The sequence below is a fragment of the Xiphophorus couchianus genome, chromosome 11 (assembly GCF_001444195.1).
Source record: "Xiphophorus couchianus chromosome 11, X_couchianus-1.0, whole genome shotgun sequence".
Classification (NCBI taxonomy): Eukaryota; Metazoa; Chordata; class Actinopteri; order Cyprinodontiformes; family Poeciliidae; genus Xiphophorus; species Xiphophorus couchianus.
The window spans coordinates 19937922-19962486 of record NC_040238.1 but is presented as its reverse complement, the minus strand read 5'-3'; the positions used below and the strand labels follow the sequence as shown (position 1 = coordinate 19962486).

The following is a 24565-nucleotide window of genomic DNA, read 5'->3' as shown; positions in this document are numbered from 1 at the left end:
GAGAAAAAAAAAGGAGTAAAGAAAATTTACCACAACCGCATGTCTCGATACCATTTTTGTTCGAGTGTGCAACATATACCTCAACATCACGCCACGTTTTTCATTTGTTATTTTGGCAAAACATTTTTGAAAACTGTGTATAATTTTTCTTACACTACACAATTTATTCTGTGATAGTCTACCACATGAAATGGCAGTACAATACATGGAAGTCTTTGGTCGTAACATGACAAAATGCAAAAAAAAAAAAATGCATAAGGGATATGAATTCTTTTGCAAGCACTTCTCTGAAGTGGCAACCAGTCATTTCTTTGACAGACTCCAGAAATTGCATGGTCTCACTGTCAGACTATCAGACTACATGTCTGAGAGTGCAAGCAAACGTGAAGATTTTTTCAAACTGTGTGACTACTTGCATACCCTGCAGGCTTCAAACACACAGCCACACACAGAGCCTGTAATAATCACAAAAGACAATCAAACACACAGGCATATAGACACCCAGCTGGAAAACAGCTCAGCCTGAACTTTCCTTCATCACTCAGCAAACCAAATAATTTCAACTCTCAACACGGGAGGTCATCACAGCTGAATTATCAAGGGTTTGTTTGTTTGTCTGATGGGTGTTTGTCTGGTTTGCCACAAAAAGATAACATAAGAAGCGTAGACAGTGATCACAGGGTGAAAAGGAGGACGCAAACATAGTGAGAGCCCATGCATATTGCTGCGTTTAGTGTGCAAATATTAGCAAGTGCATCTGCCTCACAGCAAACAGCCACAAAGACAACTCACAGAGATCCCACGACCTCTACACACAATCCCATACATGCTATTGACATGTGGATCGCTTTTACATAGCTGTTTATGCAATCAAACCCAAATTTGCAGTGTAGCTCATATAGAAATTCTCTCTTTTTTTGTCAAGCAAGTAAGCAGTTCTTTCGATAATCAAAGCTAATGCTAATTTTTCACATCGACAGCCAATCAACTTCCTCTCGGAAAGAACAGAGGTTAATTGATGCTCCAGGTCTCTCCTCTGTTTTATTGCTCCATGCTTTTCTTTGGTATTTCAAAGGCATCATTCCCACTACAGCATGTTTCATTAATGCTCTCTTCTTGATCTTTAACCACTCTGTTTTTTTAGGACATAAAAGGATTGAGAATGGGGAAATAGAAACCACTGAGATCTTTTTTCTTTTCTTTTTTTTAAAATACCATCACAAAATAAGCCTGTTAATGTTGGTGAGCATGTCAGACCCCAAAAGGGTTAATCAAACAACTTTGCGTCAGCTGCAGTCTAAAATAACTGCAGTGTCTTGCAAAGTGTTAGATTGTTTAAAGAGTGATGACATGCAATTAAGCTTAAATTTAAGTGAATTCAATTTTAATTGCATAGGGCCTTCTTTTGCAAAGCATTGTACATTTATAGTTCCTTGCTAAAGTTCAAATAGCCCTTGAACCTTTCATGTTACTGGGATTTTACGAAATACAAAAATACACACAGTAACACAAAATTCTTAAGTGGAAGGAATATTATGCACGTCTTTTCAAAGTGGTTTGCATGTACAAATCTGCATGCATTTGTATTCTCCTGCCTGAGTCAACCCTTTGTTGAACCACCGTTCATGCAATTACTACTGAAAGTCTTGTGGGAGTATGTCTCCACCTGCTTTTCACATCTACTGTGAAGGTTTTGACAAGTTGAGTCTGAACATCAATTTTTAGTCATTACACAAATCCTCAATTTGATTAATATGTAGACTTGGATTGGGCCATTCATTCACATTTCAACCTAAAGCATTTTATTTCTTTTTTTTTTCTGTCTCTTCGTTTAAGGTGGTCATCATGCTGGAAGGATCCACCTCAGTCTCAAGTCTTTCAGAGCCTCTAACAGGTTTTCCCCCAGGATTGCGCTGCATTTAGCTCCATTCATCTTCCCATCGACTCAGGCGGCGCTCCTGTCACTGGCAATTAAAAACACCGTCACAGCATGATGCTGCTTCTGTGTGTCAGTGTGGGGATGGTGTGTTCAGAGTTATGAGCAACGTTCGATTACCACCACACATACGGTTTTACATATAGGCCAGAAAGTTATGTTTTGGACTCATTTGATTGGATGGTAATTTCCACATGTCTGCTGTGGCCCCAGCATGTGACCAACTGGAAAATCCAACTGCGCATAGCCTTCTTTCAACATTGGCTTTCTTCTTGCCTCTCTTTCATAGAGAAAATTTATGTCATTCTGTTTTATTACTCTACTTCCAGGTCCCTCTTGAAAATGACATGTGGATCTCTCAATGGGATTTTACCTGGTTAAATAAAATAAATAAATACAAAATTTCTCCGCCACTTCACCCTGAGTTCTGTCTTTACCGCTGTGTTCTTTCTTCATGATGCTGTTTGATCACTAATCTTCTCTTACAAACCTCTGAGGCCCTCATAGAACAGGGATCAAATTGCACACGGGTTCACTGTATTTACTGTATTCAACGTGACTTCTGAGGGCAATTAACCAAACTGGAGTTTATTATGGGTTATCAGGGTTATTAGCAAGTGCTCACCATTTTTTTATGCTTTTTTCTTTTACATTTTGAAAACTATTAATCCTTACTCTTCCCCTTGACAATTCGGTGCTACTTCTTGTTGAGCTATGGTATAAAATCTCCCAAAAATACAGCATTTGATCCTAATGTGACAAAATCTGGATCGCTATAAAGGCATCTGATTGCCTCTGATACAGTTGAATATTTTTTGCTTCAACAGAAAATAAAAACAGGATGAAGACTTTCTCTCTAATAAAGGACAGTGCAATGTTTTCTCCTGTCCCACACTGGCTCCTTTGTATCGAACTCAGCTTTGACATCAACTGGGTCAAACTGGAGGGAGGGAAGGAGCACAGCAGCTGGACCAAACCATCAATGTCAGCCTTGTTAGCCAACTTCATCAATGTCAGCCACCGTTGCGATTTATTTCACTATTTTCACTCTGCATACCTCTTATCACTTTGTCTATGAGTACGCTGGTTAGAGGAGCATTAAATTGTTCGACTGTGTATTGCTGACATCCAGCATGTGGAGCTCGCAGACAGACGGCACTGGCACGCTGACAACAAACACATTTAGAAGTGAAAGTTAATTGGATGCATCCTGCAAACTACTGTGCACAAAGTTAAACAAGTCTGTGATATAAGAAAGTTAAACGAACAGGGACGACAATGTATTTTGTACTTAGAATATTAAATAAAACAGAAGAGGAGAAAGGGAAAAGGAGAGGACTCATCAAATAGAGTCAAATATTCTTTATTTTGAACAGGTGAGTAGGTTTAAATAGATTGAGACTTTATGCAAATATAGCTTCAAAAACTATCTCTGCTTCTAAATTTGTGTTGCAGTGTAAAACCACCTTTTATAAAAATGCTGCAGAGGAAAAACAATTATACTCAGAAGAGTTCCTATATAAAGTAAAACAAGTAAAGTTTTGATTAGGATTTTGGCCTCTCTTCTCGTCCCCCTTCCTGAACCTAGCGGCTACACAAATAATGACTGGCAGCTGAAATGGGGCTTTGTGACTTTAAGATGTGACTCGAGGAGATGTGCTCTATGTATTGTTGATGAGACAAAAGCTCGAGTCAGATTCTTATAAGGGTGGCAGGGAATAACTTCTCATATCCTCATATCAGTCACAAAGCCGTCCAGCTAAACCTCAATATCCCCGCTCTTCTTTCTGGACATGGGTGAGTGCACAGAATTTTTAATAACTCTTATCATCTCTTATTAATGAGATTTGAAAACTGTGAATTTCAATAACTTGCTAATGTTGCCTTTTAATATGTCTTTGGACACCGTGTTGACCTTCTTGCACTGTGGGCAAAGCATGCTCGCAAATTATTCCTGCAATTTCCATGTATGTAAACGCATTTCTAGGTTCAAATATTCATTTACAGCTGGATCACCTTTCAAGCTCAGTAAGCAAAGATGATTTCAAACTTAATGGAAAACACCACAAGTGCTCAGTGGGGACTATTTTGCAGTGCAGAAAGTGGTCCTCATCTCCTTCAGTGATCTTATGAAGCATAATTCAAAGTCAAATCAGAGAGTCTGAGATTGAGGGGGAGTAAATCTGATCTTGCTTAGTCCATGCCGGGTCACCCACGAGAAGGAGATTTCTATCATTTGCTTCTAAAAACGTTGTGGGCTTATTTTAGCATGCTTTTTTCAGCAACCTTTGCATATTTATTGCAACTAATGTGAGATCCAGTTGAATGAATTCTAAGCAGAGGCAACAGTGGCTTTTTTTTTTGCAGTAGTTTGTGTGCGACTACATGCCGCTATTATTATTTTTCGGAAACTATTGCGCTTCCTTCTGTTACGATTTATAATTTGGGAAGACAGTAGCTCAACACATGGTTTCTTTTTCTGCATTAAGAACACAGATGCTTTGAGGACCTTTTAGAGACTTTTATGAAACCACACATAAAGATTTAAGAATCTGCAGGATTTCCTGTGTAATTGTTGTAAAGCTGAATGTTGTTGTTGTTGTTGTTGGGAAACTGTTTGAATTGCCCCCCTTTCTTCTCGTTTTCCTGCCACCCACTCTTTGAACCTTTGAGCCCAGCCCCCTGCCCACACTGACACTCAGTGCCAGCCTCAGCCAGCTGTGGATAGGCAATAGTCACACACAGCCAGCGGTGCTGAAATGGTCCCGGTGACCCCTTCTGCCATCACGCACGACACCGTTTCTGGTGTCATGATGGCCTTTTGTTTGTTTGACATCACTGCCCTTTGTTCATCTCCGATCTCTCCAAACACAATGGATATTGTACCCGCCAGCCACAAAGAGAAACTCTTTCTTCAGGCCCCCCAGGGTTTCACCACCATCCCTGAATGGCCCGGTGACGCCTGTGACCATCGCAGAGAGAGGGGCCGGGCCAGATTTAGTTGGGACTAAGCTGTGAGGAGTTGGCACAAGCAGAAGAGCCATCAGATACGTATGAAATCAGCGCAGAAGCGTCGCAATATTGTACAGTAGCGTAACCTCGCAGGCAGCGTTGTACATCACTGCTTGGTACTGGATCTTTTCTTGTTGCAGAGCAAGGCATCACCGGCAGCAAATGTTTCCGGTCAGACAACACTGGCTTTGCAAAGCCTTAGGTGCTTTTCTCTATCCAATTTCTGGCAACACATTTATTATTAACCCCTTGGATATTTGCTAAATGCTTCAACACGACTGCTTAAACCGGAAGACGTGCACAAGTCTGCTTGTGAGGGCGGCGGCGACTGCTTTAGTTTGGACGCTTTGCTGGAAGACGCTGTTTGAACTCTTGTTTGTTATTGCTGTCTAATTGTGTTTTTTTCCTTGTTTTCTGTTGCTTTTTTGTGGGGGGTTTGACACGTGCTCATGGATGTGCCGCCAGAGCGAGACCTTCCTCATAGCTCCCCAACCGGGTGAAAGAGCCCCCCTCTGCAGTGACGTTGATGTGTTGTGTGGTTATATGTGCGGTATGTGCCGCCTGTGTGCTGATATATTATGCCCCCTCAGGTTGCTATGATTGCTGTATCCGGTGCATTGGGGCAGTGCCCTACCCATCCCTGGTGGCCACCTTGTTGTGCTACGCCGGCGTGGCCCTGTTTTGTGGCTGTGGGCATGAGGCGCTGGCCCAGACGGAGGAACTGGTCAAGACTTTTGCCCGCGACCCTAAGGACTTTGAGGTCATGGCGTCTTTGTGAGTTATATACTTGGATGAGTTCATAAGAGCTCTCAAATATTGCTTTCATTTTCCATTCGACTGACTTTCCCCCTGTAACTTTTCCAGTATTAAATACTTCCAGTTCGTGATCTATGGGCTGGCATCATTTTTCTTCCTCTATGGTATCCTGCTTCTGGCTGAGGGTTTCTACACCACAAGTGCGGTCAAGCAAACCTTTGGGGAGTTCAGGAGCACCCAGTGTGGCCGCTGCCTCAGCCTGACGGTGAGTCGGGGAGGAACATGACGTCAGGTTCTTGTTGAGATGCTGAATGCTGGTTTGTGTTAATGAAACCCTCTTTGTTTCTGTATCCCCTCCTCCCCCTCCTCCTCGGAATGATTAATTATGGTTGATGACCAATTTGAACGAAAACACATTTTTCAGGTTGACACCTGAGCGCCTGAAGGCAACTAATCTATAACTTTCTTGTTTCAACAGTTCATTATAGTCACATACATCTTGGCCTTCATCTGGCTGGCAGTGTTTGCCTTCTCCGCTATCCCGGTCTTCTTTCTGTTCAACATGGAGCACACCTGCCACAACATCAACATCCTGGCTGAAACCACCCCCAGCATTAATCAGCATAGCTGGATCTGCATGGATGCTAGGCAGTATGGTGGGTTTCTCCTACAATGACTGACTGCATCCCCCCTCCCACCAATGAGAGTGTTAATGTGTCCTTGGGAGCAAGGGGGATTAATCGACGGGGAGTGGCCATGAGACCGATGGTTGAATTTGCTATGAAACGATGGAGATAATTCTTCATCGCTGTGTCTCTGATGTGCTGCGTGTAAAACGGAGCGTTCATGCATCACAGCCCTGTCATGATTCAGCATTAGTTGGAGAGCCCTCGCTCACGTCATGTTTTCATTTCAGGTCTGCTTCCTTGGGATGTGATGCCGGGCAAGTCCTGTGGAATGACCTTGGCGGCTATTTGCAAAACCAGCGAAGTGAGTTATTGTCAAGGGATCACTCATATTTGTTTGATGCTACATGCTTGGAATGCATTTGTAGGAAAGTCTTTATTTAATATAAGCCAAACCAATTGTTTTTTTGTTGCTTCTTACAGTTCCATACCACCTATGACTTGTACATAGCCACATTTGCAGGAGCCGGAGTCACCCTTTTGGCGCTGGTAAGGACTCAATATATTACAGATTTTGCTTAAAGTTTAAAGAGGATTATCTCTTTTTTAAGAGTGGAGTATTGTACAAACATTGAGAGTAATTTGGATCTTACTAGGATAGACGATTCTCTTAGAATTTTCATTTTGATGAATCAAAGATATATTTTCAAGCAAATGCTATTAAGAGTGGGCAGAGACAATATGAACAAAATAGAAGCATGGCTGAACCTAAAAATTTAGGTTTATAAACCTGTACACCCTTTACCACACTGGTCATATATGGTTGTTGGCATAGTAACCTGCTGTTAAAGTATATTGTTGTCTTCAGTGTGTACCACACCACATGACATACATAAAGAAAAATTAAGGTGGGATGAAAGGCAGTAGACAATAATAATCACTTGATTTGCTGCAACCTTTTGGTTGTTACACATATTGAGTCTTGAGAACCTGTTTGCTCCATGCATCCTGTTTTGAAGTGTTTCATCTGGGATGGTCTTTGTTATGAGTTGTGGACCACTGCTGTCTTTACAGAAGCTTCTACGTAAATGACAGGGTTGTAACTACATCCAGCTATTCTGGAACAAACTTCCAGAAAACTGCAAAACAGCTGAAACACTGACTTCCTTGTTTAAATCAAGACTAAAACTCACCTGTTTGGAGTTCCTGGAGTTGTTTTTCAACAATAATAAGTAGAACATTGACCGCCATATTTGATGTGTATTGAAGTTTTTGATTATGGCATTTTTGTAAATGTAAATGTTTGTCACTGGTTTCTGTTGTTTTTATGATTTGTTGTGTTTTTATGATGTAAAGCACTTTGATCAGCCTTGTTGCTGAATTGTGCTCTACACATCAACTTGATTGACTGACTGATCAAAATGAGCAAAATTCAGGGGGAAACTAATAATTCCAATTTCTTTAATCACTCCTGAAAATTATTGCACATTTATAGCTGGTTTATATGTTTTGTTTTTTTATGATCACCAAATGCCATACAGTCATACTGATAAAAAAAAAAAATCTCTGAGGATCCTTCTGTTTTATGTTTTTACAAATGTAACACGGGTTTCATCACTCTTAATCTCACTCTTAATCTTATCCATTTCATGTTTGATCAGTATTTTAGATTTAAATAGAATTTGGTGCCTATATGTCTGATGCAGATGCTGACTTTAGCTTCATTACCAGCTGCTAGTCCATCTTAGGGTTATCACAGTGCTTACAAATCAGTCATATCTTGTGATATCTCTTACAGTTTAGATTTTCTGTGAGTACCCAAACTGTTGCAAGACAAATGGAATGCCAGGCTTCTTTATTGTTTTATAGCAAAGTCTGGCCAGGCAGAGTTTGCCAGACAGTCTTTGTTAGTTGATTCTGTCAACAGAACCTGACAATTCAAGAGCTGTTTCCATTCTTATTTTAAAGATATGACTTCAAATATCACTAAGAGTTTCAAGTTTGAAGCACTCACTTTTATGCCCAGGAACTGTAAATGTATCTTGGACCTACTTCAGTAAACAAGGTCATATACCCTGCAGCAAGAAGGTCTGTTCGTTTGAATCCAGGCCAGGGCCTTTCTGCATGGAGTTTGAATGTCTTCTCCATTTATGTGTGGGTTCTTTCTAGGTACTCACGCTTCCTCTCACAGACATAAAACATGCATTTTAGGTTAGTTGACCTCTCTAAATTGCATTGTTGTTTCTCCTGCGTGTCTTTGCTTTTAGTTGGAAGCCTGTTCTCTAATTCATCTGGTTCCTATTTTAGATTTTTCCAAGTAGACTGTGTAGAATAACAAGGAAGCTGTTAAACCTGATTATTGCCGCAGGCATCAGGAACAATACTCCAATCAATTTTTGAAGTCCTGAGCAGAAAACATCCACATGCCTTTTTCTAACCATCTGGAACCAAAGATTGCATTGTATTTGTTTCACTCTGCGTCTGTTTACTGAATGTTATACACTCTCAGTATATACCTAGAATATTAATGCTGTTTCATGTCTGTCCTTGCTTTTCTTCTTTCAGATTCTCTATCTGGCTCCCACCACCTACAACTACGCAGTCTTGCGGTTCCTGGGCAGAAAAGGAATTCGCTAAGTGCTTCACATCTGGCTATGAGATACTCGTCCAACTCCAGGTTTTAGTCCTGCCTTCTTGAAACAGAAACTTTTCAAACTTGGATCATCTGCAGTCCTTTTTCTTTTCTTTTTGGATAACAGATCAATGTCTGTCTTTACTGTTACATATGAACAACAGACAAAGAGAGGAAGATAATTCACCCACCGTAATGAGCCCCAACCTGTTTCACAAGTCATCCTTTCAGATGATTCTCTTAGCTTTGTTGTTCATTTTCTCTCTCTCTTTCTCTTTTCCTCTCCCTCTCTCTTTCTCTCTCTCTTTTAATTCGCTCTGTGAGGCTTTTCTGGAGCTGATTGTGATGTATGAGGTTTCATGAATAATTAAGAGCAACGACAGCTTTGCTTTGCAAGTCATAACTGTGTGCATCCTGTACAGTGTTTACTGGTGCAGATATTGGTTTGTGAATATAATTTTTGCTGCTGCCTTATTATCTCCAACTCGCCCATGAGCATCATGAGTCTAAAGCAGGTGAAGCTGAATGTACCAAAGTTTCTCCTGGAGCTTCTCTCTTCAGAAGAAATCTGCTGTGCATTTTATTTTATTTTTGTTTCTCTTAAACGTGAGTAATTGCCTTCATGATTACCTAAAATTAGCAACAGAGAGGTCGATATTTAAATAACGGCTCTGAAGCTGACCAGTGTTGAGTGTGCTTATTTGTAATTGAGGCTAATTAAGTGATTGATTTGATCTAAAGGATTTGATTGTAATTTTATTTTAATCACATCCTGTACATGGCATTAAAATAATTTATGCTGATTATGGAGCATTTTATTCAAGCATCTGTGGTAATTAGCACTGTGTAATTTCTTTGTAAATACACGATTTTTAAACATCACATCACACCATGTCCTCCTTTTCAGTGAAAGAAAACATTCAGTAAAACAGTGTACAGATCAAGGGCAAAACCGGGGAGATTCTCAGAGAGCACATTATTCACTCTAAGCTTGGTGACAGAAAGTATTTTCCGCCAGCAGAATTCAAAAGTTAAGAGCTTTTTCAAAGCAGTCTCCACAGTGGATCACTTTGCCAAGCAAGAACATGGCGATCGGCATTTCTCCCAGGGCCTTAGCACAAACGCCGCACTGCAGAACACACAAACATTGGTTAACATTAAGCAATGATAAGCGTTACTATTTCAACCACACACCGTATTAACGCCTTTTTGTCTTTAAAGCATTTTGTCCTGTTCAAACCACAAATCGCAACATATTTTATGGTGATTTCATGGTGCAGATCTACACAAAGTAGTGTTTAATTGTGCGTGGAGGGAAGAAGGTGAATGGTTAAAAAATGTTTTGCAAGTAAAAATTGGATATGTGTGACGTGCAATGCAACCAGTTCTAATCAGAGGTCACCTAATTACAGAGAAAACCATTGGGTTAGTAAGTGTGTGTCAAATGGCCTCCTGGTTTGATTACAACAAAATTTAAACTTTTTGGAATGAGAGGAAATCTTTAAAAGTACTAACAGTAAAACAACACCCTAAAGCATGCATTGTGAATCATGGTGATTGCAGTATCACGCTGTAGTAATGCTTTTCTTCAGCAAGGACAAGTAAGTTTGTCAGAGGTGCTGCTCCCAACTACGATGGAATGTCTCTGACAAAAGGATATTATGTAGAAATCAGGACCTAAATTGGATTGAGAATCTGCAGCAAGACTCAAAACAATTATATTTAGACACCCTTTACAATATAGCTCACTATTTTGAAAATAGAAATGAGCCCAAACTAGTTTTTCGATGTTTAAAGCAAGTAAAGAAATACCCAAAATACTTGTGTTTGTAATTGCATCAATAGTTGGGTGGAGAATGTTTTAGCTTACTCTGAGTACTTTGTGTAGACTATGAAATAAAATCATGATAAAATACATTAATGTTTGTGGTTATAACCTTATGAAATATTTTAAAAATTCTATGGGTATGAAAAGTTTGTATTTTAAGAAAATCAAATATGGAAAGAAATGCAAACCTTGAGGCATTCTTCATGGCATACCATGGGCGGTTCGCTCAAAGTGATCTTCACGTTCCCATCAATTATTTTGTTGCAGTAAGAGCAAAAAGGGGTTCCGTCACTAAAAGAAATGTGAAAACATTGAATTACCTCACAGTGTAAAGCTTCCAGTGTTAATTATAACTTTAAATACCTTTTACACCTCACATTTTTCTATAAGAAATGCCAAACCATGCTAATGCTTAGAGATGTGACATGACCTACTGAAAACTTACCTGGATATTTCAAAAACCTGGGTTGAATTTAGTTCTTCTGCAGGCTTCTGAAGGCCTTCAGAACTACGGTATATTAAAAAAAATCATCAATAAATAAATAAATATAAAGTGTTTTATCGTCATGTTTCTACTGCTTGTGAAAGCATGCTCACACCCTAGCATCGTCAGGCTGGGGATTAGGTTCCTCTTGATGAGGCTGTTCTTGAGCTTCAGTTTTAGGAACAGATTCTTTTTGGGGTGCCTCCACATGCAGGGCATCTGTCAGATTAATGGGTCTGTAATCTGAACTATTCTGAACAGCTTCAGGATCTGCAGTCGGTATGGGTTTAAGAGCATCTTCAATGTTCAAATCCATGGAATGTACTTCATCTCCAAATGATGGCTCAACACTTTGTTCAACAACAATATTGTCAACTGCCTGGATTTCATCCTGTGACTCGGGTAGAGTACAGGCGACTGGTTGCACACTGTTAAGTGGAGGAGCCTCCTCACGGGGTGTTGCATTATCAACATCGGGGGTTTCCACCTCCGCCTCAACCTCAGCTTCAACAGTTTCATTGTCGACTTGCTCTGGGGGTTGTTTTTCACTACTGGCCTCTGCAGGTGTTTCATTTCCAGGCTGAGCAGGTGACTTGCTTACAGATTCGAACTGCATGTTAGGTTCCACGCTGGCTTGAGGAGGAATGTCTTCATCCGGGGTAGCAGTGTTCACAATAAATGGAGAGGCAGCGGGTACAATTTCTTCTGCAGGTAGCAGGGATTTCTCTCGACTTCCCTCTGTAGTTTGGATGGATACTGTCTCCCCTCCGTCCTCCAAACTACTTGTGTCTGTTTTGATCAAAGCTTCTGGGGGTGGAGCAGGAATCTCTGCAGTGCCTGTTGCACCTGATTTTACCCCAAGATCACGGGAAACCTGATAATCAGTGTCAGGGTTTTGTTCTTTGACTTCTGCAGTTTTATGGACAGGTGGTGGTTCTGCTGCATCAACTTTACCATTTTCTGAAGAAACTGGTTGAATTTGTTCTTCATTATTTACATCTGCAGAGACCTTAACATCCTCCCCGTTCTGCTCCACATTGGACTCGCCAGCTGGTGCTTTGAATTCCACCTCCTTCTTTTCATTGTTTGTATTTATGACTGGCTGTTGCTCTTGTGCTTGTTTGGATGGTGATTGGCGTCTGTAACATAGCATGATATTTATTTATAATTAAGAAAACACTTGATACACAGTAGATCTACAGCATTTTTGCAAACACAGTTAAAAAGAGGATGTTCTATACTAACTTTGTATTTCTCGTGGTATTTTTTCTTGTTTCCTCAGTCGAATCATCAGGTTTAATACAATCAACATCATTGTTTGTCTGATTAGCTGAAGGCCTACAACAAAAAGGTGAAAGACAACTTTCAGAAAAATTCATCTGATAGCATCAATGACAATTTACAGTAAAAGTAAAAGCTGAGAAACCTGGAACCTTATTTTAAAGTTCAGTACGGTGGGAGTTTTTATTACAGCTGATTGGAGAGAAGCAAAGATGAAAGCAGAATGTCATTATAGCTCAAATCTGAGAAAACATTGTGGAGGTTTATGGAAAAGCAATTTAGCAAACCTAAATCATTTTCACATCTACATTAGGTGATTATCTTTAAAGAAATAAATAACTATGTAAACAGGAATTTATGATAGGAGGCGAATTATCAAGCATCTTCCTTTGTGATATCTATATATATATATATGTACAGTACAGACCAAAAGTTTGGACACACCTTCTAATTCAATGGGTTTTCTTTATTTTCATGACTATTTATAAGGCAATAAATCCCACTTATTAACCTGACAGGGCACACCTATGAAGTGAAAACCATTTCAGGTGACGACCTCTTGAAGCTCATCAAGAAAATGCAGAGTGTGTGCAAAGCAGTAATCACAGCTAAAGGTTGCTACTTTGAAGAAACTAGAATATAAGGGGTATTTTCAGTTGTTTTACACTTTTTTGTTTAGTGCATATTTCCACATGTGTTATTCATAGTTTTGATGCCTTCAGTGTGAATCTACAATGTCAATAGTCATGAAAATAAAGGAAACTCATTGAATTAAAAGGTGTGTCCAAACTTTTGGTTTGTACTGTATATATATATATATATATATATATATATATATATATATATATATATATATATATATATATATAGGTTTATATGATCACTCACTAAATGCAGCCTTTACAAGAGTTATCTGCTCTATATTTTCTTTCAGCATAAATCCAGATTGCATGAACCCAGAGGCTAAATCTAGGTGCACCACCAGTCATTTTCCTGTGTGAAACACAACTGAAAACAGAATTATAAGTAAAACGGCATAGAAAGCAAAAATATCACAGATCTTTGTTTGGTATTTTATTTATTTATTTATTTATTTATTTAATTTTATGCAAGAGAGTTACTCTACTTGGAAATGCTTGACCTCGTTCTGTTTTCACTATGTGATTTTACACAAGAAGATCTTGGAGGGCCCACTGCCTTCTACCTCCCATGAACATATTAATTCTCTTCTTAATAAATATCCACCCAATGCAAATATAAAGACAGTTTAAAGGCCAATAAGATAATGTTTGTGTAAGTGTCTACAACAAAATTATAGTTGTTTTCAATCTTTAGAAATCTGTTTTGCTTCATCACTGCTTTTGAACAAGTCAACCAGGACTAACAAATCTGGATTATACAGAAAGATCTGTATTGCAGGTAATATATTACTTTACAACATCTTTACTAGAACTTCATCCAAAGAATTCTGATCATCCCTTAAAACATGATTTTGCAGATGCACAAAAGGAACCGACTCACATTGCACAGCTTGTTCTGAATTAAAATTCAATACATACGGCACACTGTCTGATGTTAAAAGGTCAGAGTAAAAAACACAACTGAAAGTGAACTTTGTCACTTAAAACCTCATATTACAAATCTCTGGAATATTTCCATGAGGTTCAAACCAACTCAAAACTGCAGTCACATTTAAAGGCTCTACTGTCAGATACAGTGGACTTTTTCATGCTTTTGTTGGGGTTTCAGAACATAATGTAGTCTCCTTTTACAATATAAGCCAAGTAGTGAGCTATATTTGCAAAAGAAATATGCACAAAGAATCTGCTCTGGGAGATAAACACAGTGAGTATATGAGCTCCATAACTAATAAATTCTGCTTTAAATATCAACACTGTGTTTGTTCACAGCTTAATTCTCACAGGACACGTTGTTGTGGAACAGGAGAGGAGACTGGTAAATGAGTAGCGGCTGCCCACTATAGATATAAAGCTTGAATGAAACGCGGACAAAGCATCATAAAGTCACTTGAGCAAATGGCTTACTCTTTATGTAACAATATATCAGAAGACAGCGGAAAAGTGTCTCATTTGATGATGCTTTTTAACAGTCAACTGAGACATGCAAACATGGTGAATCAATAAATCAATTTGCTGGACACTCCATAGAGCATATATAATAAGACCGTCTCCAACACAATGCAAAGATGTACAGAAAATTATTCCTGCCAAAAAATACACAAAACTAAATTATTTATTTACAGCAAAAAGAAATTGAGTAAAACCTGGATTTCACCCAAGAATTTCAATCGCCATATTGATTATCAGCAATTTTCTATTATTGGATTCAAAACCATTGTAAAAGGTGTACGTATAGAAACCATTTTATCACCTGCTCAAGTTTAACTACCTTGTGTGCTTTAAGGTTCTATGTTAACTATAAATTAATTTAAACTATAATTGTTTAAGTTGTATTTCAAAAATATAAGCAATAAATAAACAAGCAAAAACAGACATTTTTTTTATTCATGTGACAAAGTACATGTGAGAAAAGCTTAATTAATAAAATTATGGTTTAAAAACATCTGAAATAAAAACGCAATTAAACATTTTTTGAAAAGAAGTAGGAGAACGCAAACACGTATTAAATCTAAAGTATTATGTTAAATCTTCTAAATAATTACATAAAATATAATCAATATCCAACCTAATTATATAGGCTAAATAAAATGCAACAAAATGAACTCAGAATTTGAACATATTTTTCTATTGATTTTACTTTTTAATTTCTGAAGTTTTGGGCACTTATTTTGGTAATGGTCGCTTTAATACTTTTGTTTTGAAATTAACCCAACTTTATTTCCGGTTGCGCTCCTTGCTGTAGCAGTCTTAAGCTAGGGGAAGACGAAATGTCTCCACTCCTGCTATATAATATATAATTTATTGTGTTTCTGGAGCCGGGAGATGAAATAGCGGTTAGTATTAAATGAACAAACTGTAACTATTATGTTGTCAACTTCAAAACTACCTCAGAAGCCTTCAGACTGCACAGCATCGTACTTCACGAACAGCAGCCTTCACGTTTCATCACGGAGAAACCAACACAGGAGAAATTATCACCAGATAAGAATATTACGAGGATCTTCCCTGGCCCGTAAGTACGCTTTGACAATTTTAGAGTCGCAAGAAGACGTCTTTGTAGCAGAAAATATATATATATAACGCAGTATAATTTCAAATGTTTGAACGTCTCCATCATGAATCTCCTTGGAGTCTATGCATGGTGTATTTTGATGCTTTCAGGCTCTTAAAAGTTAAGGAGAATCGATTTTGTCGCTACTGCTTTATGTAATGTATGTTGTCAAAAAAAAAACATACAAATAAAGCACATTTGAATATTTTTAAAACCTAATTTAGGACGTAGAAAGTTCAATTTTGGTCTTGAAAACAGAAGATCAGAAAAAAAGAAGCGTTTGAAATTTCCGTCTTCCGACGTCCGTGAAGTAGTCAGCAACCCTTTTAATTCAGAGCCAGTTTTGCCTCCGCTGCTACAAAATAAAATGTGTACACAAAAGAGATATTTCATAAACCTGAACTAAATCAAATGTTTTCGTTTAAAATCTATAGAAATTACACTAGAGGGTATTTCTGGGTGTTTTTTTTAACTAAATTAATTTTATCAATTTTACAAAAGGAAACTATTTTGTAGAATGAGGCCAGCTGAGTGAGCTGAGAAGTTATTTCAAACTGAAGGGGGAAACATCAACTGTTAGGTCGGCAGGTGTCCTAACATTTATACTGTTACAGAAAATATATTTTTTCCTTTTGTTCAATCAGTACTGCAAGGTTAATTGTAATGTTCGCCTATTTAAATCGCTCTCTTTTGCAGAAATAAATAATTAAAAAAAACAAAACAGATAAGACATTGGTAGGTGAATATTTCTGTTGAATTGAATATTTGATGGATTGTCCTACTTTATTGTGGAAGTAACCGAGCTGCAGAAGCATATGAAAGGTGACAGGGACATTATTATAGGAAGAGAAGGAGGGTAACTGCAAACGATATTCTCTTTGCACTTTTCAACAATATTACCATAATGTTTTCCTAATTTTGTGCAGCCCTAGTTTGTTTGGTGAGTCACTTAGCTCTCACCTATGAATTATTCAGACATAAAAAGGCTCCTGAACTCAAGAGATGAAGTGTTCTGTCAACACACAATAAAATAATTAGTCAAGAAGAACAGGTCTGAAATTGGACCTTAAGCCACTTTGTTACCCTCAGACAGCCAAAACCTGTTGCCATTTCTTAAAAAGGTTTGTGAAAATAGTAAGAGAGGTTGACAGACTTAAAATAATCTTCTAGCTTAAAGACAGTGCTTTCATCACCAGTTATTTAATACTTTTATTATTCTTACATTTGTCATTTTTCATTTAAAAAATTTTAAGTTTCATCATTGCTGTTATTTATTTCAATGATAATAATAAGAGAAAGAATGAAAGTATTAAAATATGAATCATCTTAAACAAGGTTTCCCCCAGAGCACTTGCTAAGCCTGGTGGTTGGGTGCCAAGGCAGCCCATCGTCTTTTTAAGTTGAAAAATGTTTAAATTTGACAGGAAATTTGAAAACATCACTTGATAATTATGTGTTATTGAAAGATTGGAAGATTAATACCTGAACATCAACTATAAATTCTTAAAAATGCAAACATTTTAAAAAGACTTCAATAAGTAACGCATAGCCTTGTGGGGGAACAAGTAAAGTCTGGCGGCCCACCAGGCTTATTATACACTGGGGGAAATCCTGCTTAAATACTAAAAATATAAACTACCATATATTTTTATTTTAGTACTGATTTGTATCTAGATGCCAAATTGTGAAATTTCTTAGTATATTAAGTGATGTTTATATTGGTTAGTTCACAGATATGAAGTGAATCTTTAAAGTCTAAATTTCCTCTGCCTGTCTGTTTAGAAAAAAATGCCGTCCAGAAACCATCTTGACAAAGTTGGGCGCAAGAAAAAGAAGAAATGGACGGAGGAGGCCATGGAGCGTGCTCTGATAGAGGTGAAGTCTGGGAGGAGCACAGTGAGGCAGGCGGCTAAGGAGTTTGGCGTCCCCAAGTCCTCGCTTGGAGACAGAGTGAGTGGACGGGTGACACCTGGGAGCCGCAGCGGACCGGCTCGGCTCATCACCTCCGCAGACGAGAAGCTGCTGGTGGAGTTCTCCTTATACATGTCCAAGCATGGATTCCCACTTACCAAGCAGCAGGTAGTGTCCTTTGCATCGTCCATTTATAAGCGGCAGCACCGGAGGGTGGCATTTTCCAAACTGGGCCAGACGTGGTGGCTCAATTTTAGAAAAAGGCAAGAAAAGAACATTACTATTCAGCCAGCAGACAATGTTGTGCGTGGGAGGACAGTGTGTGTCAGGAAGGAAGCGGTGGATCAGTTCTTTCGTCTGTTGAGCACGATCGCAGACACACACGGGCTCAGAGACTCGCCGAGCCAGATCTACAACTGTAGCGAGACGGGCTACCAACTGGGCAGGAGGAAGGCCGTCCTCTCCAAGCCCACGAGTCTGGGCTACAAGCCAGCGCCAAGCTCCAGGGACCACGTCTCTGTCCTGGCTTGCTTCAACGCAGCTGGAGAAGACATTCCTCCGTTTGTTATCTACTCCAAGGCCTATCCAGGAGGAGTGTGCTACAAGACTCAAGGTCCACCTGATGCCCTTTACGGGTGGTCGGAATCTGGTTACGTCAACTCAGAGCTCTTTAAGAAGTGGTTCCTCAAACATTTTCTCCTTCATGCAGCAAAGGAGCGTCCTCTGCTGCTGATCTTCGATGGCCACAAGTCGCCGGTGAGCCTGGAGGTGGTGGAGTCGGCTCAGAAAGAGGGCGTCATCCTCCTTTGCCTGCCTCCCCACTGCTCGCACATCCTGCAGCCGCTCGACACCAGCCTCTTCGTGGTCCTGAAGCAGCGTTTCGCTTCTCTCTCCGGGGACGGCGACAGCGGCGCCGACGGCCACTTCGCCCTCAGCAAGAAGGAGTTCTCGGGGGTGTTAAACAGAACGTATCAGATAGCAAAGGAAGAGGAAGGTGTCCGGATTGTGAAGGAAGGTTTTAGGAAATGTGGCATTTTTCCGCTTAACCACTACGTGCTTAATGAGGTTCATTTAATGCCTTCACACAGCATCGACCCCGCTGCTGGCGACTCCTTGTTAAAATCGACAGAAGGCATGCACTCTGTAGCAGAGCTCGCAGCACCTGGACCCTCCTCCTAGCTCATTACCAATTCATCAAACTGTCTGTACCTTTGAGGTGAGCGGGGTCGGTTCTCCTGAGGAAACCGTGGCTGGTCACATTACTCAGCCAAACCCAATCAACTCAGACTAGTCCCGCTCATTAAGATGCCGAGTGAGTTTGTAGTCCTGCGGGGACGTCACGCCGCACCACCCCCCTGCTTCCGTGCAGGACGCTCTGTTTATCCACCGGCCAGAATAAAGGGATGTGTTGATATTTAATTAGTTTCCTGCATTGTGTTCAATGCCAATCTTACAATGCTTCACTACTTTACCTCCCAGCCGGTTAAGGTAAATTGGGACAATACAGTGTGGGCCACATTTATTGGCGCCTCTTGGAGAACTATAAAAACAGTTCTTTCTATAGAACAGTTTTTTAATTAAATTAAATTACATTAATTTAATTAGATTAATTTTTACTGCAGTGGCATAACTAAGAAGATCACCATTTTAATCGGAATACATTCCCTTACGTCATCAAGAATTGGCCATTTGCAACAAAATGACTGGTGTGACAATTCTTTGAACCTCTAACAAATAAGTTTTTTTAAATGTATTTTATATTTTCATTTACGTTTTGCTGCATGTATGTGACACAATGCAATAGACAGGATAGCGTTCTTCATAAGCCAAGAAACACTGCAGCTGTCGTACATTATTGTAAGAGAACTGCGGCAAAGAGTGACATTTTAAGGTCACCGAGTCTCCATGACAACAATTACATACTATCTGCAAGCCAATTGCTTGCATGCTTGCCAGAAAAAGCCTTTTCTGTCCTTCTATCAAAACATAAACTCTGCTGGGAGTTGTTCTTTTTTTTAGATGAGACTAAGACTGAGCCTACACGGCAGAGGATCTGTCATGCTGTGGGTCATTTTCACTTTCGAAGGGCTTGAAAACCTTGTCAGAGTGCGTAGCATCAAAGACACTTAAATTGGGTCATTATTGGGTGTTTTACAATATGTTGTAAAACACCAAAAGTACCAGACCTAGTCTAGTTTTTATTGCAAATATCTTAGTACAATTGAAATAGGACTAAACTAACTTACCATTAACTTTTCAGCAAGAAATAGGAGCTTTTTTTAAAGTAAATAATTCCTTAACATTGATGAAAAAGTACTAGCTATAAGTGAAATAATCTTCCAGTGGAATAAGACATTTTTCCCATAACATAAGTTAAAATGTCTTGCTCCACCAGCAGATTATTTAACTTCTAACTAGTAATTTTAATTCAAAGGAATTATTGACTTAAAACAAGCTCCTATTGTGTGCTGAAAAGTTAGTATAAGTTAATTTTGTCTTATTTTGAGAATACTAAGATATCTGCGTTAGAAACCAGATAAAAAATTCTTGTTTTTGCAGTGTAAAACCAAACCCACACAAGCATTTCTCAGCACACACTACATCATTTCTTTTCCATCTCTCTTCCTAAATGTGAATCCTATCCATGATATAAGTTTAAGGGAAGATATTGTTGGAGAAGGCTCAGTGTTTCTCTGTTGGTAAAAGATGAGGTAAAGAGTTAACAGCAGGGGAGCCAGTAATTGTGGCCCTTTGTGATTTTTTTTTTTTCTCTCCCACTCAATAGATGTAGTCACATTACATATTTGGTTGGTGTTTTTTTTATAATATTGCGTGAATCTATTTTAAGGATTTGCTATTCATCTGCACCAGAGGTGCCAGTAAATGTGGCCTGCACTGTACGCAGGTGTCAAACTCCAGTCCTCGAGGGCCGCTGTCCTGCAGTTTTTAGATGTTCCACAGGTACAAAACACTGGAATGAAATGGCTTAATTACCTCCTCATTGTGTATATCAGTTCTCCAGAGCCTTGCTGATAACCTAATTATCCTTTTCAGGTGTGGTGCAGCAGAGGCACATCTAAAGGTTGCAGGACAGCGGCCCTTGAGGACTGGAGTTTGACACCCCTGGTCTAAAGAGCAGAGAAAGTCTCGTTTTTCTCGTGTTTTTCTCCCTATGGTCCCCGATTCTTCTGGGTTTTTTATTTTACTATTATTTAAATTTAAAACGCACAAACACACAGAGCCTCAAACACATTTCAAAAGCTTCTAAACAAAGCAACGCAAGGTCAAACGTCCACTGCAGAAACGTAACTGTTGGCTGTTTAATATCGCAACCGGTGCAAACTTAACGTGTCACAGCCAGTTATTTAGCAACTAAAACTCTGCAGTGGCTGCAGCCGCGCTGACAGATGTGCCATCCCACGTCTGCAGTCATAATTACAGATGCAGCCTCTTCAGCTGTCAGTGGGCGGGCTGGTCAAGCAGATCTTCAAGTCTCCTCTCTCTGAATGCGACCGTTCAGGCTGGTGCTGCCACGGCTCAGGCTGCACGAATGCGGTGGGAACAACACAACACAACACATGATGCGGTATAATAATCCAGCTCATCCTTGTCACCAGAGGAAGAGCAGACCTAACTGAAGGGTTATTTGAGAGTTATCAAATGTGTGTTTGCGACTTTTCAGAGTTATTTTTTCTCCAAGTGCAATCTACTACAGTATTTTGTTCTTAATTTAGGAGTTTTAAGTGAGTGTATCCGAACACTGCATGCTCTATTTGCTATTACCACAGAAGAATGGAGCCAATAGCATGTTCTCAGGGAGACGATTTAAATAAAATGTTTTTTTAAAAAGGTATACTTACCTGTGTGTGTTTGTGTGAACCCACTTGCCAAAATTTCGCAAAATAAAAAATTGCACCTTTTACTTCTGAGTTCTATGAAAGGCCTTGTTAGCCATTTCCATAAATAAAAATAGTAATGTGCAGCTTTCTACATATATACATCAATAAACCAAACCAAGGATTGGTGCTAAAATAATTTATCTTATTCACACCATGTCAAACAGCAGAGTTGGTGGGAGAAAAAGTCACATATACATATAAAAACTCGTCATTTCTGCTGTGAATTTCTGTATTATAAACACACAATCACTTACTCTGAATTTAGGCTTTTTGGTTTCGTATTTAAAATGCAGTGCTCACTCAATATTCAAGGTTGGTAAACGATTGACAATTACAATCAGTGATTTATCTTTTAGGCTTTAAGAAGAATTATTTTGTTGTTTATTCTGTGCAAATGGGTTTTCCCTAAGGGTAGAAAATGCTTCAGTATATATTTAGCCCAATGTGAAGTAATTAAAGTCCAGGTCACTTTCACACTGTAGGTCTGTAGGGAATCAGCTGATGGACAAAGTTAATGTTTATGTCTGTTAAAGTCTGAGATGGTGAGTTGGGCCTGAAGCCTGGAATACTTTAATTACTTTAGGGTGATGAAATTCTTGGAAGAACAATGTCAACTTGAGCAACACAACAAGAAGCAGGTTTTTTTTTGCAAATTGCTGGATCTAGAAATGTTAATGAAACATTAATTGGAAGAAAATGTGTTTGAAAAATTTACTAATTTACTGTACTTTGAGTAACTTTAGTTAAATAAGTTGGTTAGATGTTATACAGGTGGTATTATTTTTAAAATAAGCAGATGGGATCAAATCTTTAGCTACAACTGAGCGGCTTTCGTGTAACTCACTGGAATCTTTTGATCCTCGTCTGGACCAATGAATTCTTTATCGCTGGAGCAGGTTCCTGTTTCGCTTCAGAAACTACCCTAAGGGACAGGAGAAGTTTTTGTTATTACTTCTAACATGTCATTTCTACAACTTCCTTTTACAAGGTTGGACAAATTAACCATCTTGTTGCCTGCTCAGTTATCCTGTAGCCTAGCAGCAAATTACTGGTTTAACTTTACTCACTTGTCATTGTTAGAACTTTGGATCCACCAGCAGTCCTTCTTAGTTGATTTTCGCACCCTGATGTTTTGCAACACCTGATTTCTGTCAATGTCTAAAAGATACAAAGCATAATACTTAGTAATAGCAAATATTTATAATTTGTCTAAAAAAAACATTCCTAAACATTGAGCAACTTGCCTTTTGACATGGTGTTTCTCCGACGTTCGACTTGAGATTTTCTTACGATGAGTAAGACTAAATGAACTCAGCCTTATGTTCTCTCTTCCTGTCCGTTTATCCTGAGCTGATTAATGAGCCGCAACTTGTAAGACATCAACCTGCATTGAAAGAAATGACTAATTGCTATTTAACAAGTTTCACCCTAACCACAACTCGACATAAACAAGTGTATGATCTAGTTTACTATCTACTCTCAGATATCTACCTTGGCCTTTATTTACATTGTCAGATCTTGTCACATCTTCTCTGTCTTCCCTCTGAGGCGCTGTTAACATTTTGACCTGTGCTTCGTTTTTAATCTCTTATAATGAATTTAAATAAGGATCTGCCAGCACCAATTAACCAGGTCAAATTTGCTATGCATTGAAAATGAAGCCAATTTAGACTTTCTAATGAGGTCTGGCCGTGCAAACAAGTCAAAGACGAGATCAGATCCACTGTGAAAAAGGCCAATTTTTTGGGTTAGGCTGTGCTCTCACCTGTTTGAGTCAGCTGAGTTGTCAAGCCTCCTCTGTGTCCTTGTGGCAGATTGGTAGTGATATTTTAACTCCCACCTCCCCACCCACAACCTGTCATTTCAGATTCCACCCCCTGCGAGCGTTTAGGTTTCTACGGTTGGATGTTGGAGAGGTGTATCTTTTTTCTCTCTCTTTTTTTTTTTTTTTTTACTCTTTGGAAAGCCACATTCCAAAGATGTTATTCATTAAGATTTGTGCAGCAGCTCTTTCTTGATAAGAAAAGGTAAGCACGGTTCATCATCTCAGCTGTGGGAGAATCTGAAAATGTTTGAAATCACTGCAGAAATGTAGTTCTGGTTGACGCCTTCACTCACTGACTTTATTGTGGAAAAAACTGTAAACCCGTCATCGCTACATTACGTTCAATAAGGAAGCTGCTTGCTTTTGCTTTTTTTTACTGGTTTTCCAGCAAAACATTTGTGGCAAAACATACCGTTCCACTTAACAAGATTTCAGGAATCAGAAAAAACCGGATTTGAAACTACTGAAACTATTAACAGTTTCCTTATTGGAGACTTGCATTATCATTTTCACTCAATGGCATTCAAGTGCAAATGACACGCAGTGATCTTTGTTGCCAAGCATCTTACTAAACTTGAATGAACCTGTTTATGCCAATTTATATCCAAAAACAGCTCACAGCCTGGTTTACTCTCCTATTTCACTGTTTTCCAGGTTTGGATAAGTATAGAAGAATATTTGTAGCTTCACATTCCTGTTACATTTTCTAAATGTTGTGTCATTCCCTTCTTACCTTCCATTTCATGTCTTGCTCTCTTTTTCTTTGTGTCCTTCTTTCCACCTTTCCCTCTGTCTTTCCTTTTTGATACTGTTTTATGTCAATAATTATTTTTTTATTACATTTAATTCACCCTTTCATTAAGCAGTATAAAGAAAAATTTACGTTTTCCTTGGATCCACATTGTCTAAACGATCTTGTCCTAATCATGGAAAACCCTCACTTGATAAACTGCACAGCCAAAAACAAATACATGTTCAGCTCAACAGAAGATTAGTTAGAAACTTTTGAAGTGGGGAAAAAAGTAAACCCTAATAAGTAAAGAAAGTTTTTTTTAAAAAGACATACTACAAAGGCAGTGGAAAAAAGAGAAAACAACAATTGAAGAGTTATATTGCATTTCACATTCCCACATAGCAATTTAATTATAAATTGAAAAGTTCTACAGCTTTCCTTTTTGAAGAA

The 24565-nt window shown here is 38.9% G+C and overlaps 3 protein-coding genes across 5 annotated transcripts; 2 read left to right on the top strand and 1 right to left on the bottom strand.

Annotated features, from left to right (window-relative positions):
* Nucleotides 1–3559: 3559 nt before the first annotated feature.
* plp1b (proteolipid protein 1b) lies at nucleotides 3560–9765 on the top strand. 2 transcript variants are annotated; one of them, XM_028031945.1, is made up of 7 exons: nucleotides 3560–3733; nucleotides 5539–5722; nucleotides 5813–5969; nucleotides 6183–6360; nucleotides 6621–6694; nucleotides 6814–6879; nucleotides 8896–9765. In XM_028031945.1, the coding sequence occupies exons 1-7, from the start codon at nucleotides 3730–3732 to the stop codon at nucleotides 8965–8967; spliced, it is 735 nt and encodes a 244-aa protein (XP_027887746.1). In that variant the 5' UTR covers nucleotides 3560–3729; the 3' UTR covers nucleotides 8968–9765. The 2 variants fall into 2 exon arrangements, with proteins under 2 accessions (XP_027887746.1, XP_027887745.1); XM_028031944.1 differs by lacking the exon at nucleotides 3560–3733 and adding an exon at nucleotides 4928–5150.
* Nucleotides 9360–23444, bottom strand: LOC114153404 (fibrous sheath CABYR-binding protein). 2 transcript variants are annotated; one of them, XM_028031940.1, is made up of 9 exons: nucleotides 23323–23444; nucleotides 22802–22941; nucleotides 22625–22715; nucleotides 22402–22479; nucleotides 12520–12612; nucleotides 11388–12413; nucleotides 11236–11298; nucleotides 10979–11081; nucleotides 9360–10091 (listed from the first exon to the last, which is right to left on the bottom strand). In XM_028031940.1, the coding sequence occupies exons 2-9, from the start codon at nucleotides 22809–22811 to the stop codon at nucleotides 9987–9989; spliced, it is 1569 nt and encodes a 522-aa protein (XP_027887741.1). In that variant the 5' UTR covers nucleotides 22812–22941; nucleotides 23323–23444; the 3' UTR covers nucleotides 9360–9986. The 2 variants fall into 2 exon arrangements, with proteins under 2 accessions (XP_027887741.1, XP_027887742.1); XM_028031941.1 differs by lacking the exon at nucleotides 23323–23444 and adding an exon at nucleotides 23049–23309.
* On the top strand, nucleotides 15404–19077 carry LOC114153405 (tigger transposable element-derived protein 6). The gene is made up of 2 exons (XM_028031943.1): nucleotides 15404–15708; nucleotides 17530–19077. Exon 2 carries the CDS (start codon nucleotides 17536–17538, stop codon nucleotides 18835–18837), a length of 1302 nt encoding a protein of 433 aa, XP_027887744.1. The 5' UTR covers nucleotides 15404–15708; nucleotides 17530–17535; the 3' UTR covers nucleotides 18838–19077.
* Nucleotides 23445–24565: the final 1121 nt, after the last annotated feature.

What these genes read in the sequence shown, in the direction of transcription:
- plp1b (XM_028031944.1), top strand. Translation starts at nt 5,111, where the DNA reads ATGTTTCCGGTCAGACAACACTGGCTTTGCAAAGCCTTAG. An exon ending in CATGGATGCTAGGCAGTATG is followed by an intron (nt 6,361 to 6,620) that starts GTGGGTTTCTCC and finishes TTTTCATTTCAG; the next exon opens with GTCTGCTTCCTTGGGATGTG. An exon ending in CTATTTGCAAAACCAGCGAA is followed by an intron (nt 6,695 to 6,813) that starts GTGAGTTATTGT and finishes TGCTTCTTACAG; the next exon opens with TTCCATACCACCTATGACTT.
- LOC114153404 (XM_028031940.1), bottom strand. An exon ending in CAAAGTTCTAACAATGACAA is followed by an intron (nt 22,480 to 22,624) that starts GTGAGTAAAGTT and finishes CCTGTCCCTTAG; the next exon opens with GGTAGTTTCTGAAGCGAAAC. An exon ending in CAGGTTTTTGAAATATCCAG is followed by an intron (nt 11,082 to 11,235) that starts GTAAGTTTTCAG and finishes CATTTCTTTTAG; the next exon opens with TGACGGAACCCCTTTTTGCT.
- LOC114153405 (XM_028031943.1), top strand. Translation starts at nt 17,536, where the DNA reads ATGCCGTCCAGAAACCATCTTGACAAAGTTGGGCGCAAGAAAAAGAAG.